General features: G+C 35.6%; 1 protein-coding gene across 1 annotated transcript in view; it reads right to left on the reverse strand.

Annotated features, from left to right (window-relative positions):
• VIPR2 (vasoactive intestinal peptide receptor 2) overlaps positions 1-16,281 on the reverse strand; it is a 133,516-nt gene that overhangs the window by 7,676 nt on the left and 109,559 nt on the right. Inside the window, exons 7-10 of the mRNA XM_031939586.1 lie at positions 12,956-13,106; positions 10,217-10,277; positions 7,057-7,126; positions 5,346-5,437 (exon numbers count right to left, since the gene is read on the reverse strand). Coding sequence (XP_031795446.1) covers positions 5,346-5,437; positions 7,057-7,126; positions 10,217-10,277; positions 12,956-13,106 — 374 coding nt within the window. The remainder of the gene's footprint in view (positions 1-5,345; positions 5,438-7,056; positions 7,127-10,216; positions 10,278-12,955; positions 13,107-16,281) is intronic.

Consider the following 16,281-nt stretch of genomic DNA (forward strand, 5'->3'; position numbering starts at 1 on the left):
TCCCCTTTACTTTATAATGAGGTAATTGAAGGGAAGATTTTAGGACTTGCCCAAAGTCACATAGATAAGAAAAAAATACTAAGCCTCAGAAATGGAACTTAAAGCAAGGTTTTTGGAATCTAGAGTTGGTATTCTTCCCATTCTACCATGTTGCTCACCTTGTACTTTGCCATGACACCTAGAACTCCAGATAAATTGTAGCCTCCAATAGAAGCAATGGGATTCAGTGGAAAGAATTCCAGGATTCATATATGGATATGAAATGTGCTTCAGGCCAAGTCTGACTCTGCTGGTTGGATTGTAGGAATGATTGCATTTAATAACTCAGATCTTTGTAAAAATAGGGGAGCTGGGCTAGGTGACTCATAATGTCCTTTTCAACTTTAAATCTATGATCTTATAATTTAAAGGATAGAATTTTAATCCAAGTATAATGTCAAAAGTATTCTTTGTACCAAAGCTATTTCCAAGTTCCAATAAGGGCTTTGTAAATATTAAAGTACTATGTAAATGTGAGCTATCATTATTACCATCATCATTATTATTCTTGGCAGCCAGTCTATACAAAGAACATTTTATTGATCTAGTTTAATGGAATTTTATATGGCAACAAACAATCCTGTATAAGAAAAGCCTTTTCTGGCCTTTGATTATGAGAAAGTCGCTTCTGACAGTAAAGAAAACCTTTTTACATTGTGTCAATTTGTATTGTACGGTTTTATCTTTTTTGGTGGAGAAGGGGAGAGATGAGAAATATGGAACTAAGCTTGAACTCTGATGTATCTGCTTATTTTCATGTTTCTTAGATCAAGTTTCTAGATTGGTTGTGACTTTGTCCAGTGTCACATAGGGATTAAAGGCAGAATGAGGATTTGAATCCAAATCTAGTAACAGCTTGAGTTTTTACTAACTGGGTAACCATTATGTAAACCAATTAATTTAGTTAAGCCTCAGTTTCTTCAGCTACAAAATACAAATAAGGATAAGGCCGCTATCTACTTCACATAATTGTTGTAAGGAAAACACTCTGCCGACTCTAAATGCCACAGAAATGTGAGTTGCTATTCTTAGCAATTTTGTTCCAAATCAAAGATTTCTAAGATAATTAGTTCCCTAGCTTATGGTGGACCAAAAGAAAAAGTCAGCATTGAAGCTGTGCAAGACTTAGAAAAATTCAAATTTCAACTTAAAAAAGCAACCAAGTTGTCAATTTCTATGTCTTCCTCAAAGCTCTAAAAACTCTAGATAACCTGAGAACCCTGTGCTGGTCTGTATCTTTCTAACTTGATCATCCTGACTATAAACCAACTTAAACTTAGCCATTGCTTCATGGATACCAAAATTAAGTCTTACCTCTCCACCACACCCTCTCTGGCTGCGAACAAGAACATATCTTCCAAGGATACTGTCTTCTCTGATGATAAGATAAAGTAGGGTAGAATACTGTGACTTTTCTCTATGCTTTACTCATTGAAATGGGCTCAGTATAGCCCATTCAAAACCATGTCTTATACATTTAGGAGGAATTTGAATGTACATAAGTAATTGTTTATACTGAGACTGTTGACATTGTGGCAAAATGTATAAAATGTCTAATACATTTAGGAGGAATTAGAATGTACATAAGTAATTCTTTATACTGAGACTGTTGACATTGTGGCAAAATGTATAAAATTAAAATAAGTACATTGAATTTTCATGATGTATGTGTGTGTAGGGTCACTTGTATAGAATGAATCGGAATTCTGTCCCAATGCTAAAGGATGGCATCTCTTAAGTCCCGTAATTGTTAGAGGATGATCATTCTCTTTAGGTAAAAGGACCATACATCTCATAGAACTCTCAACCTCCATTGGTCCAATTTATTCAGCAAGTGTCAACTGACTCACATTGAGGAACACATTTAATCTACTCAAGCCCTTCTTAGTAGATGGTATAATTTACTGTGGTTTACTGTTTTTGTCTCAGAGGGCAATGAATCATCCTCACAAAAGAGATAGTGATTTTATAAATTGTGCTCAGTCGCTTGACAATCGTGGTTTTTCTGCATCCTCAGTCTGTTCGTCACATTCTCTGAGCATCAAGAAGTCAGGATTCCCACATGGATATAAAATGTGCAACTTTTTTTGTCCCTAAGCTCTACTGTGTTGAGCTGTACTAATGGCACTAAAATGTATCTAATATCCTGGGTTCTATTTTTTTTTTTAATTCTGCAAAGCTGGGAGAATAAGTCACTGACTGATCATAAACTTTATTAGGCTGTCTGGTAGCATGGAGACCAGTTTTGTCAGTGAATTGCTCCCCTTGAAGGCTCTTCTCTTTGTCAGTGAAGACAGGATTAGGAGTGTCCATTGTCCCTGATTATCACTCAAAAGAAGAGGTCATTTGGGATTTATGCAACTTTAGAAGATAATTGGAAGCTTGGAAAATGCAGGACCAGTATGGAACTTTTTCTAGTTAAAATTTTTCACAAAGTCTTTCTCAAATTTTTTTTTTTGCTGTTATCTCTCCCTCTTCTGAATTCTCACTGAAGGGCTGTAGAGCAGGGAGAATGAGCTAGACTGCAGGTCAGAGGATGCTTTTGCCATTTACTGCTGATGCTTTGCATTGTAATTATTTGTCTTATATTCCCTACCAGACTATTTATATTTCTTACTAGCTCTTGGAAATGAAAGACCATGATTTATTCTTTTTTTTCCCCCACACTCAGAGTTTCAGTACAATGACTCTCCTTGCCTATAATAAATAAGCAATTTTATTCTGAACCCCAGTTACTCATTAAGTACTCATTTTGGTGATGAATTTGAGTATTTGTATATTAATCAGTATCTTCTGCTAAAGTTGCTTTGTGTGCATTCCCCCCCCATTTGTCTAACTAGTATCTAAGTTCTTTGAGAACCATATTCTATGTCTGCTATTTCTTTGGTTAATTCAACAGAATGTTCAGGAAATACCTTTCTGCTTAATCTTGGAGACTGATACCACAGAAGCTCAGGAATCTTGTCTAACTTTTGTTATAGACTAACTAGCTTTAGAACATTTCTCTGGGATTGGGGTTCACTCAGTTTCTTCACTCAGTTGCCCCATTTGTATCATGGAGATGCGATAGCAATGGTATATAATTTCATTGTTAACTGAAAAGGACTTGGTTCTGTAACTTCCACTTGCCCCTGCCTTAGCGTTTTGGCACTGATAGGTAAAATAAAAAAAAAAAGCCACATTTACATATATGTCAGAGATAGAATTTGAACCTGGACACAGGTCCTCCTGACCCTGGTTTTTATTCATTGTGCTATATCACCTCTCAACATAAAGGTGACTTTTACTTATGCCAAAGTACTATAAGAAAAATATATTTTCCCTTTAGCAAAATAATCTTTATTCTGAACCAATCAGCCATATTTATAAGCACCAAAAAAAAAAAAAATGGAAAAACATGTGCACAAGACTCAGAAGAAATGGATCATTTTTTCTCCTTTCAATTCCTATTTAATTAGGCATTTGTCATCCAACCTATAAATATTTATTGAATATTTACTATGTAGAAGATATTTATGCATTGCGCTAAGTGTTAAAAATAGAAATAAAATACATAGTACCACCCAAGTTTCACAACGACTACACGAGTTAAGCAAGGCAGATATTATTGACATTTGACAAAGAGGAAACTATAGTTTAAAGAGGTTAGACAACTGCTTGTGTCAGAGCTAAGTCAGATACTGAACTGACTCTAAGACGTTACTCTTCCTATGACTTCATGCTGTCTCTCCTGAGTGGGATGCACAAAAGTTTTAGACCTAACAAATAGAATTTCTTCGTGGAATAATTTGGGATAATCCTTTGCAAATCTGGCTTTACATAATTATTTTAGAGATTTTCGCAGCCAACAGGATTTAGGGTTATGCTTTCAAATACAAGTTAGACTAAGAGAAAAAAATTCTTAAATATCCTCCAATCTCTCCTCCCCATACATACTTTTTTTTACATCAGTTTAGGAAAAAAGGGGAAAATTCCAAGCCTTGTTCTTCCTTTGAGCCAATTTTACCCCCATGGTTTGTTAGTCTGCGTCACATTCATTTGGAGCTATCCCTTTTTCAGTATCAAAACCAAATGGTGACCCTTCTAACAGAAGGCTTCTACTCTCTGAATTTCAGACTGTGACTTCTGCTGGCATTTTGGTTGGGGGCTAGAAATGAGGAATTGAATGTGGTATTAAGGCAGTCTCATGTATATAAATCTAGAGAGGTTTAGATATTGCTTGATGTTACCATTCCCAGTCTTAATAATTTTAGAATGACTTCAGAATTTTATTCTCAAACTTGGTTTTCTGGTTGCCTCATGAGAGATGTTTGGAAACCTTGAACTCTAATTTACATGTGGTTTATCCCCTTTGCGGATTATCTATAGCCACTTAAAATGATTATGAGCCCCAACTTCACTGTCACCTGCCAAGTTTCTAAACTGTTTCTTTCCCATCATCCTGCTAGTGAGTCCTTAAAGTAAACATTTTAATTTAACTCAAAACAAAGGATTGGATTATAAAGCTGGCCACCCAAGAGGCATATTAATCACTTGTCATAAAGATGACTAGTGATAGAGTTGGTATTAGAATACAAATCTTGGCACCCAATTTAGAGCTTTCCTCCCATTATACTGCATGACTACCCAGTATTTGAGGAAGTTGTTCTTTTGTCCCGAATAATATTTCACTTTTCAGAGATGATCTGTTTATTCTCTATTCTTAATGTATGTTCCTGGGCTTCCCTTTTTAAATCTGTGCTGAAAAGTGGATGGAGATTTCTGTGGTTAATTTAGATCACATACAAATGATCAGTTAGTACAATCATGTATATATATGCAGATCTACATGTAGGTAGATATATTTACATATGTACATATTTACATAGTCTCCTCCACAAGATACATATACATACATATACATAAAATGTTGTGTATGTGTATGTCTCTGTGTATGTAGACAAAAATCTGGTGAGTTCCCAGTTCTTGTGAGTAGGTATAACTTGTTCACTCTACTTTTCTTTTGAGACCTAGTGGAGGAATATTGAGTCAATTATCCCTTGTTCTCAGCCTCAGTTTTCTCATCATAAAATATGGGGACTGATATCTTTCCTTGCTAAAAGTTTGAGCAAGCTGAAAATGCCTCTGATTTCATGAAGTAAGTCTGACCCTTGATTTAAGTGAGATAGTGCCATTTTTTATGTCACAGAAGTTTAGTGTGAAAGGAACTCCCCAGGCATCATTTTTTATACTTGCATTTGTTTATATTATTTTAAAACACACTGTCTCACACATACACATACATGCATATGTATATTTATACTCACTTGTACTGTGACTGATCATTGCCTCCGACATCTGGAGATCTCAACTTCTGCAGTAAAATTCTTATAATACTAATGAAAAGGATAAAATTCACCTGCTCCCAAAAGAAATATTTGTCAGTAATTTTGATTTCTGACTTCTCTGGCCTGAAAACTTAGAATCACTCTGAAAGGTGGGTCCTCCTACTTTGGTGAAATTTCTATATTCAGTTCTGAAGAAGTGTTTCTACTCAGTCATGTAGAATTGACTTCCTTCCTATTTGTCTATTTCTCAAAGTTCTGAGAACTCTTTCCTCAGGGTCAACACAATCATTTTTAGAAACGATAAAATTGATAAAACAATAATACAATGATACCTGTCTAGGGCATAGGGAGAATGGATGAAGTGGTAAAACTAAAGATGTGGAAAAGCCTTCTTGCTCAAAAATATCTTCCTCATTTGGCTACCACAGAACATGACACATTTACCATCAGTTACCTTTTTGGTGACTGTTCTCTGTGGACTCCAATTAAAAGGTAAAATATGTGATATGGGGAGTTAAAGCAAAATTTGTTCTTAGCCCTGGGTATAGATGAATTATTCCAGTGTTTTTGTCAGTCACCTAACAAGCCCTAAAGGGAAAAGATATGTATAGGTAATATTTTCTCAACAGTACCTTGGTTAGCTAGTAAGAAATAGTCTATTGACAGCAGAACCCTTACCATTTTGGAATGGTATACTCTTTAGCAAAGTGAAGAGGAGTGTGACACAACTATTATACCATATCATCTTTGCTCTTTCTCTCCATAGCTCTAGACTTTACTTTTCCTTTCTGTGAGGAAAAACTAAGCACCTGCTGGCATTGACTTATAGCTCCCTGTGGTTCCTCATGGGTATATTGGGCACAGAAGAAATTTATGAGAGGTATCAAGCAGAAGGGAAGAGGTATATCTCAAAACTAGTAAAGAGGTAAAGGGGTCCAGAGTTTTCTTTTCAAGACTTGATTTTCTTTTTAAATTATCCATCTAGGCCCTGAAGACAGAGTGGGGTTGGGCAGGACAGCAGAAAATGGCTACTGCTATAGAGATACAAAAAAATGAAAAAGGCAATTGGGGGGGTATTTGGGGAAAGGGAGAAGACAAGGATTTGTGGGGAATTTAGGACATTTCCTTCTGCCTGTTTTGTGATTGGCTTTAAAATTGCTCATTACAAGAAAAGGTCAAGAATAAGGACTGAATGAGTTGGAATCATCAGTATCTTCCCAATCTATCAATGGAGTTATGCCATAAAATTTACATTTGTAGCAATGCTGGCAACCTAATTTTTGAAGGTGAAGCTCATACCAGTGGACATGTAATTAAAACCAAAAATCAAGGACATCAATTCAACTTGCTTCTAATTCCCCCTGAGATTTCCCCCTTGAGCTAAGAGAACACACTTTCTTTTTTCAATCCTCTTCTTTGCTCATAGATGAAGAATCCTCCCAGGCTTTCCCCAAATCATCCACTCAGACCTCTGCAATGGAGAAACTATCACGTAAATAAGTCTAACTAGATTTTTGCAAGAAATGAGTTCAGACTGCTGGGGCAACAGTGAAACGTAGGTAAAGAGGCTTCCTCAGCAGGCTGTTTGAGATTGGGGTTATTTACACTTAATAAAAGAATAATGGCTTTGTTGTTATCTTAAGCCTGTGAATCAATGGGAAATTTATCCTTCCATCCAGAGTTTACTTACGAAGATAGAAATTAAAATTGGAGTTCGTATCACCCACCAGGGAACATTGTGTTCATTTGTATCCCAGCAACTGTGTGAAAGAAAGAGAGAGAGAGAGAGAGAGAGAGAGAGAGAGAGAGAGAGAGAGAGAGAGAGAGAGAGAGAGAGAGAGAGAGAGAAGGAGGGAGGGAGCCCACTCAGGGTTGAAGGAAGGGGTAAGAGAGGAAAAGAGACGGAGAGAAAGAGAGGGGGAAGAAGGGGATGAGGAGGAAAGGGGGGGAGGGAAAAGGGGGAAAAGAGAAGAGAAAGGGGATGGGAAGGGGGAAGGGGAAGGACAAAGGACAGGGAGATGGGAAGAGGGATGGGAAAGGGGAAGAATAGGAGAAAGGGGATAGGAAGGGGGAAGGGAGAGGACAAAGGAGAGGAGGATGGGAAGAGGGATGGGAAGGGGGAAAGGGGAGGAGAAAGGGGAGGGAGAGGAGAAGGGGAAAGGAGAAAAGGGGGAGGGAGTGAGGGAGGGAGACAGACAGAGATGGAGACAGAGAGACAGAGAGACACACATAGAGAGTCACAGAAAGAGAGAGGCAGAGACAAAGAGACAGTCACAGAAAAAGAGACAGAAACAGAGAAACACACAGAGAGAAAACAAATAAGAGAGTAAGAATATTGTATGTGTTAATTTAATCTGGCAATATATATATAAACACCAGTGTGCTACACTTGAATCTTTTATGTTATTCACCAAAATGATAATTATTTTGTATACTACTGCATCTATCACTTCATTTCTATAATTTTGGTTTTTCCTTGTAATACTTTTTGAAATGACTATTTTACTCGGTTTTGAATAGCACAATTATTTTTTTACTTTGAGACCTGGAACAAATATTTATAAAGAGTCATATTGTTTAGTTTGATTCTTCTGGGTGTGATACTTTGGTGATGAAGGTTTTGGAGACAAATGCATACCCACAGAATTCACAGGCAAGTAATAGGTCCATAAAGGACTTTAGCATGGTTTGACAAGGGAACTTACTGTTAGTCCTAGACTGAAGTACCACATAGTACTAGGTTTTCTCTCTACCATACCATCCTGTAACACATATATACATACAGTGGAGTTTGGTCTTGTTTTGGACAGCTGAAGTAGGTAAAGAAGATAACGTATGAAGTTTGGGGTTTTGGGGTTTTGTTTTGGCAGAAGTAGTCACAAACTATGTATATGTATGTGAATAGGATTTTGTGGGGAAGGGTGTGTGTGTGTGTGTGTGTGTGTGTGTGTGTGTAGGATTTAGGTGAATATGAACAATGTTGGCCAAAGGATTAGCCAAGGATATCCATGGATGTATAAAAAACCTTTTTGCACTGAGTGCATTTTATTCTTGCCCTACTGACTCAAATAGCAGTTAAGTAAGGATTTGGGGAGCTTCAGAATACAGTTTTGCCATGAGAGTGCTTAGGTACAACTCTGATGACACAACTCAGAGGAATGAACATGTTTTGAACCTGTGGAAGGAATTTCTGTTCCATAGTTTTCCCATATTGTAAGAGACTTTAGAGCAGGGACCTAGTTAAAATTCTCTTTAATTTTTTTAGTGCTATGGGACCAGTACTTGACAGTGCGATGCCCAATTTTAAGAAGTTCAAATTATCACCATTCTTCCAAAATATTAAAAAAATATTTCCTTTTAATTTTATATGCCATTTTTGGCTATGTCCCTCTATCCCATTCCAATCAAGAAATAGAGAAAAAAGTTAAACTTTTAAGTCAAATCAACCAACAGATTATGTACTATATGTACTATATACAGTAAACTTTTGTCTCTTCAAAGAACACTATGTAATACATCAAAACACTTATTTTTCAAAAGCAGAAAAACTGGTGTACCAAGCCATTTAGTCTGAGTAATGAATCCTCACTCATGGAAACACTACTCATTAATCAATCGATTTTTATTATGTACTATCATATGCCAGGCACTGTGCTAGGTGCAAGAACATTCTCCTTTCCTTGAGCAATACAAAATAACGCCATAATAATTCCTTTTGTTGTCCAGGCTACATGGTATGTGAATTGACTTTCAACATGTAAATTTTGAATTAAATGTTCTTCACTGTTACTGGGTTAGATTTGGACTTCTACTAAGGATCAAATATTGACTTGGGGCTGCAGTGACATTTCTAGCCTTGACTCTCTAATTATATTCTTCTCCTTGCAAAGTCAAACTGAACTTTTACTGTTTATTACTTACACTTTACATCCCCCTCATCATTTTTTTTCTTCTTAAAGGAAGCCCACAGTTCCTTCAATCACCTTGTATTTATTTTGTTTATATAGCTATATATGAACATGCTGTTTCCACTATAGAATGTAAGCTCCTTGAAACAAGCACTATTTTATTTTTGTTTTGAGTTGTGTGCATTGTTCAGAATTCTTTGGGACATAACTCTAAAACCACTTTGGATCAAAATCCCATTATTTTTTGTCAAAAATCTCAAGTACAGATTTGATGGTTTATTTATAATAATTGATAGGATGGTCTAATTATTTTCTCTATCCTCTCTCATCACCTATTTGAGTTAGGGTTAGTTAAAGACATTCTTCTGCAATTTTGAATCTTACCTAGAATGGTTTTCACCTGTATCAGGAACTCCAATATATCCTGACCAGTAATTCCCAGTGGCTATTACTTCCCTTTTCATTTCTTAACTAATTTAATATTTATTATTAGCATTTTTAAATTTTGAGTTCCAGATTCTCATTCTCCTTTACAGCATTATCCCACCCATTAAGAAGGCAATTGATATATCAATTATACTTTGGAAATCATGCAAAATATAATTTCCATATTAGTCATATTATAAAAAAATAAAAAAGAGAACAAGAAAATTATATATCAATTTGCACTCAAGAGTTCCTATATCTTTCTGGAAATAGATAAGCCTAACTTTTAAGGTATATCTGCTATTTAGCTTTTGACACCATTATATTTCCTTTTCCAATTCACCCTCCTCCCCAAATTATACATTTCCTGAGAGAAGGAACTGAACATTATATTTCTTTATATTGTCAAGAGTGCCTAGCTCAGTGCCTATTCCAAGACTAGATATAGATTAACTAGATGTTCAAAACATATTGGTTGGTCTCATTTGATGCTGAAATGAATGGGATGGTGCTTACCCATTGTCTTCTAAGAAGATTCTTGCCAAAGTCCACACAACAATAAAGATTGTAGGGATTCCTGCAGAAAGATATTTCTTTAATCACAACTCCCTGAAGGATTCAGAATGGCATTGAAGTCTTAGAATATTTGAGTGTGATAAATCAAGCTCAAATGACATTGAAGATATGATGAATGATACTTGAAAATTTCAGTTAACCAAAATGTTGGAAAAAGAGCTTGTTTCACAGAGCTCATCAAAGGATAAGCAGAGACTCTTTTGTTCTAGCTCATATTATAGAAAACTGTCTAAAATGTGTCATACCATATTCCTGCCTTAGTAAACTGACCCCAAAGATAGGAGAAACACACAGAGGGACTTTAGAAGACTGCTATGGATCACTAGTGATGAACTGTCCAACAAAAATGGTATAAATGACATTATCCAGGAAATACATAACTGAAAATGGGTAACCCAGTTGGGAAGCAAGCCCAAGGGATGATGGATGAGTGCCTTAAACTGAGTGCTACTTTGATATTCATCAACTGTTAGAATACCTAGATGAACTTTAATAGACAGGGTGGATCTTCTGTGTGGGATTTATGAGAGATAGACAGGAATCACATGGAATGAGACATTAGTGATAAGTTATGATCTATACCATTGAAGGAAATATCTATACCAGAGGTGTCAAACTTGGGTCCCATGAGACAGCAAGCAGCAGCAAAACTGCTGCCTGAACCAGATTTCAATGTAATTGGGAAATGCTTAACACCATAAATAAAAATACAGTGCAATATAAATATTATCAATTTATGGTATTTAAGTCAATAAAGTAGGGATCTATTTCTAGTTTGGTTTGATACCACTGATCTCTGCTGTCAAAATTAAACACCCACTAGAATCCTGAGGAGGTAAATGGGGTTCAGTAGAGATAATTACATCTTGGCTGAAAATCTTGTAGAGCCAGAGGGACATCATTCTGAATACCAACTGTCATTGATCATGACTATGTTATCCAAGAGGTGTGAATTTGGGGCAGAATGTAGATTGCATCTTCTCTTCTTACAAAACAAAACAAAAATCCAAAGCAACTGTCAGATAAACATTCACTTTGTCATGATTTTGCTCTTTATCAAAACCAGGAAGGGAGGCAATCAGCTTCTGAGGCAGGAAGGCAGTACATGATGCTCATGGCTTAAGTAGGCTATTTGCATCTTCCTGTCAGGCAGCAGACAGCAGCTGAATGAGCTGAGAGTTTAGCCTTTTCAACTATGGTCCCTGAGTTATGCAGGTGTTTAAGGAAGAAGAGAATAAAATGAAGATAAGACTTCTTTATAATAGAGTAGAATGGTGCTAGGGGGTCTAGGGAATCACCTGGGTGACTTTCTCCATATGCAGCTACCTGAATTCTTGTTACCAAAAGAAATGTTTTTATTCTTTCAAAAAGCATTCTTTAACAAATTTTTTCTAATTTGTGGGCTCATGTTACATTTTCTTTCTTTCTGACTAAACTGTCGTGTCTATCTCTACTGTTGGAATATCTCCTCTTTGAAAACAAAGACAAACATATCTTTTGGAGTGGTGTAATTGCTAAAAGTCAAAATAATACAATAACAGTGACCTCTCTTGTTACCTTTTCCAACCCTAGTACAAACACACATCTTGGGGAAATTTTGAACCATGGACTATCCCATAGATCTCTTATCTATAGGATACATGGAAGGGGCCAAGCAGAGTTGGCTCTATAATGTGACAGCTTCATCGTTAAAAACTTTTGAGCCATTTTTTGGTGTATCTAATTCCTTTTTAAAGGTGGGACTTGACAGTCACTGATTGTGGAAACTTTACATTAAAATGCAGTGTTTTTCTCCTTATATCTCATTATTTCCTTGAATTTGAGTTAATTGAATGTTTCTGTTATTTGGACTCAGTTCATTAAGACCATTTTGCAAGGCCTCTGTGGGTTTTTATATCCATAAGAAAGCAATTAGAAGCAGAAAGAATAAGGTAAAATTAGATAGTTTTGCTTCAAGTTTAGATAAAAGGTTTGAATGACAAATCTTTATCTCCCACCTGGATGATGTCCTGGATTTCATGATTTTCAAAAACTCATCATTCTATAAGATGAATCATATCTTAAACTCACACTTATTCATATCTTCTCCTACCCTAACTTCAGGGCTTCCTCAGTCTCTACTTTAGGTATCTTCCTTATCTCCCTTCCCTTTTTAGTTTATTTTTTTGTATTGTTTTCTTCCATTCACCTTCTCGAGGTAGGAACTGTCAAATCACACAGTGTCTGACATACAGTAGGTGCTTAATACATATGTATTGACTGACTAATTCTGACAAGGCAAAGAAGAATGAAGAGAGAGTTTGTTGAAACATCACATTTTAAACAATCTGTCAATTTCCATCATTGTTGTTATTTTGGTTCCTAGTTGTAACACATATTTGAACATATGTTTAAAAAATCCCCCAAAACTTCTATGAAGATGTAACTTTTGAGATCCCGAAAGGTAAGCTTTCATGGGTTTTAAATATCTTTTGCCATAGGGTTAAATCTGTCTGTTTTTGCTAGGTCAGATGAGGTGTGAATTGTAAGCTGAGATGGTAAAGGGTAAAAGAATGTGTGAGAGCACAACCATAAATAGGAACTAGCTAAAGTATCATGGACATTAACTTGTATAATCATCGAAAGAGGGGAGCACAGACACTGGGTATGAGAAAGGACAAATTCTTATGAAATTCTTACCCCATCCAATCAGAAGATACATCAAGAAATATCGGTTTGAGGAAAATATAACCATAAGGAGAGTGTGAAGGTAAAGCCCTTCTACCAGGAGCCAATAAAAATTTGCCATGATACAGTACTGGAAAAACACCAAGATCAACTTGCAGCCAACCTGAAATAATACAAACAAAGAGTAAGGCCTGTTGAAAAGAAGAGGGGAAATATGATAACACTTGGCTAAAAATAGCTTATAGCAGACAGAGATGCCCTAGTACATATTATGTCCCTCTGTTTGAATAGGGAACAAAGGACAAATTGGTGTGCTGTCTAGGGAAGGGAAGTGATTAATATAAAGTATTCAGGCTGTTTATATAAATGTGAAAAAGAATGTATGTTATGTTAAAGTAAGCCCCCATGTGTGTATCTGACACGCCGAGAGACTATTTATTTGGGCATATTAAACTTACTGTTAAGATAAACATTTTTAAAAAGATAAATGTAAATAACTATCTCTAAGAATAGTCAACTCATAACTTTAAAATCAACTGCTGGAAGGCTTAACTAAACAGTTAGGTTTTTCAGCACATCCCTCTAAACTTTTTCATTCTCCCTCAATTTATCTCATTCCTTGTTCTGTGCCTTCTTTTTTATTTTTTGGAGGGTTTATTTATGTTTTATCCTCCCCTTCCCTGTACTATACACATGGCTCTTCTAGTATCAAATAAAATCATTGGAGAATAATAATGAGTTATTCTTCCCCATATTGGGGAATTATTTCATTTACCTAGATGTGTAGGTTCTTAGAGGAGTCCATAGAGAAACCACAGGCAATAGTATGGGGAGAGGAATTTGTTGAATGGGAATCATCTCTAGGTATGTTCCTGATCAGAGAGGTGTGGAAACTTTCTGGAACATTTATGAACATTGATACTAGGGCTGATCTGATGAAAAATCAGAACCCAATAATGTTAGTAATTCTGTAGTTCTGGCCATTTGTTCTTTTTTATTAGACATAGGATATATATATACATACATATATATATAGGTGTGTGTGTGTATATACACACATATGTACATATATATGGAAAAGGAAAGGGATTCAAATTCAAATGAGCTAATTTTTGCTTTATGTTGTCATTTCTGGAAAAAGGTTTTTGAGGGGATAAGGTAGAATTCTGCTCCTAGCAAAAAAGGGATTTCTTATATATCATCCAATGGATTATTAGTATAGAATATGGTTTTTATTGTCAAATATAGCTAATGGATTGGTTTATTTAGTTTAACTATACTTTGTTAGAAAGGTGGTTTCCAGTAGGGGAGTGAAGAATCACTGGAAATTGATAATAGTATTGAAAGAAACAATAATAAAGCATTTATTTTTAAATATAGTTTCTAACTTTTCTGGGTTTTTCCATAAATTTTAATTATTAATATTCACTTTAAAATTTTAGATAATAAGGATTATAATTTTATTGTTACGAACTTTGATAGGAGCTAGGAAAGGCTAAAAAATCCATGCACACAGAGAAATAGGGGAGGAAAATTTTATTGCCTCTGTGCTTTTTTTAATTTTGTGAAAATTACTTTCGAATCTTTCTTCTCTTTTTCTTCATTATAAATATTCCAAATGAGACTTTGAATAATATGTTATATTATGCATGATATAACAAATACTTGTTGAATTGGATTTATGAACATGCTACCTGTGGTACACGATTGATACATTTTTATCTTCTGAAATTCAACAAAATACCTTTAGGTCTATAAAAAGTACTCTAAAATATTGGGTACATTTCAATTCTCCCCCTCCCCCAAATTACTATGTATTGGCCTCTAAGGAGTTTCATCTCCACCGTACTTTTTCACAAAAAGCTTCCATGTTTTTAGAAAATTTTACATTTTTCCTTTTGATCAGAGAAAACCTGTCATGGAGCAGGGAGCTAAAAACAGTAGCATGGTCACAATAGTCAAAGAGGTCTAAAGTCTTGGTTTTCCAATAAAAGAGTCCTCTGGTTCCACTTTGTTTTTCCTTCTCTGATTATAATTTTTTTCTGATTGTGCTATGCCTCTCACAGTACTGTGCAGATGTGCAACGCTAAACATCAGAACCCCAGAGTAACAGAAAATTTAGCCATGGACTCTGCTATGAAATCTTGGCTAGGTACTTTACTGTTTAAAGCCTTGACCTTATTCATGATCTCACAATTTGACATTTCAGGTGGAAGCACTAGGATCTCCCTCAATTGTTCTAATGTGGGACTTGAGAAAATTCTCATTTGATAGCCATCTGACCCATGATAAAGATAAACTGTTCATTTATTTGTCATAGAAGCTTATTCCTCTCCTGGATTTCTATCTGAGCATCCCTTCTTAGTCAAATTTGCCCTACTAGCTAACATAATTGGTCCAATACTAATTTACTGCAGGATACAATGGCTCTTTTTTCAAGACTTCGATGGATCAATTCTAGCATTAACCAGAGTATTTATGGGTTGTCCAAAATATTTTACAAATTTAACTCTCAGAATTATCTTCCGAGATTACTAGGGTGCTTGTTCACTCCTTTTGATCAATGGAGGCAACTAGCAAAAAATAACATATTAACACAAAACAGTATCTTAGGTTTCTGCTGTTTGGAATATCAGGTCAGCAACTAAATTTAGCCGTGCTACCTTTGTCAGTTCATCTGTCAGCTAGTAAATGTTTAACAGGAGTCTGGAAGTTTTCAATGTTGAAAGGGAAATATTTTCATATTCTTGGCTACCTATTCTGTCCTGCCAACATCTTGAGAGAAAGTCTTACACCACCTATTTTGGGAGATGTGCCTCATAAATTTTGTTTCACAGCATAGTTTTGACTAAGCCTGGCTGGAAACACAACCCCCTAAGTGACTTTTCCTTTTTTCTTTCTTAGAATATATATTTTTATTCAAATTTCTGTTTTCTACTTTTTAAAGAAAAAAACAGCAACAAGAATAGCAAAAACCTGAACTAGATCCATCTGTATCTTTTTTTCTTTCTCCTTTTAAAAATGTTCTTCCTCTCCTTTTTGTGTCTCTTCCTTCTTCCCTTATTCTATCTTTTATATTTTGGTAAAGAGATGGGATAGGAACAGTGGCAAAGACATGATCAGAAAGGAAGTATACCTGAAGGATTCTGGATAATTATCTACTTCTTTCCACTTATTCAAATTTCAGTTACAGTTGAAGAAATGGATTGTCAAGGGGAAAGAACATAGTCCTCTCCTCTCCCCAAATTTTTTCTAGAGAATTATTTCTATTATTATTTCTAGAGAATTATCTTAGCCAAGAGATCCTTGCCATGCCCATCATTCATGAATATTTACCA

This window comes from Sarcophilus harrisii, chromosome 5, assembly GCF_902635505.1.
Source record: "Sarcophilus harrisii chromosome 5, mSarHar1.11, whole genome shotgun sequence".
In the NCBI taxonomy this organism is placed as follows: Eukaryota; Metazoa; Chordata; class Mammalia; order Dasyuromorphia; family Dasyuridae; genus Sarcophilus; species Sarcophilus harrisii.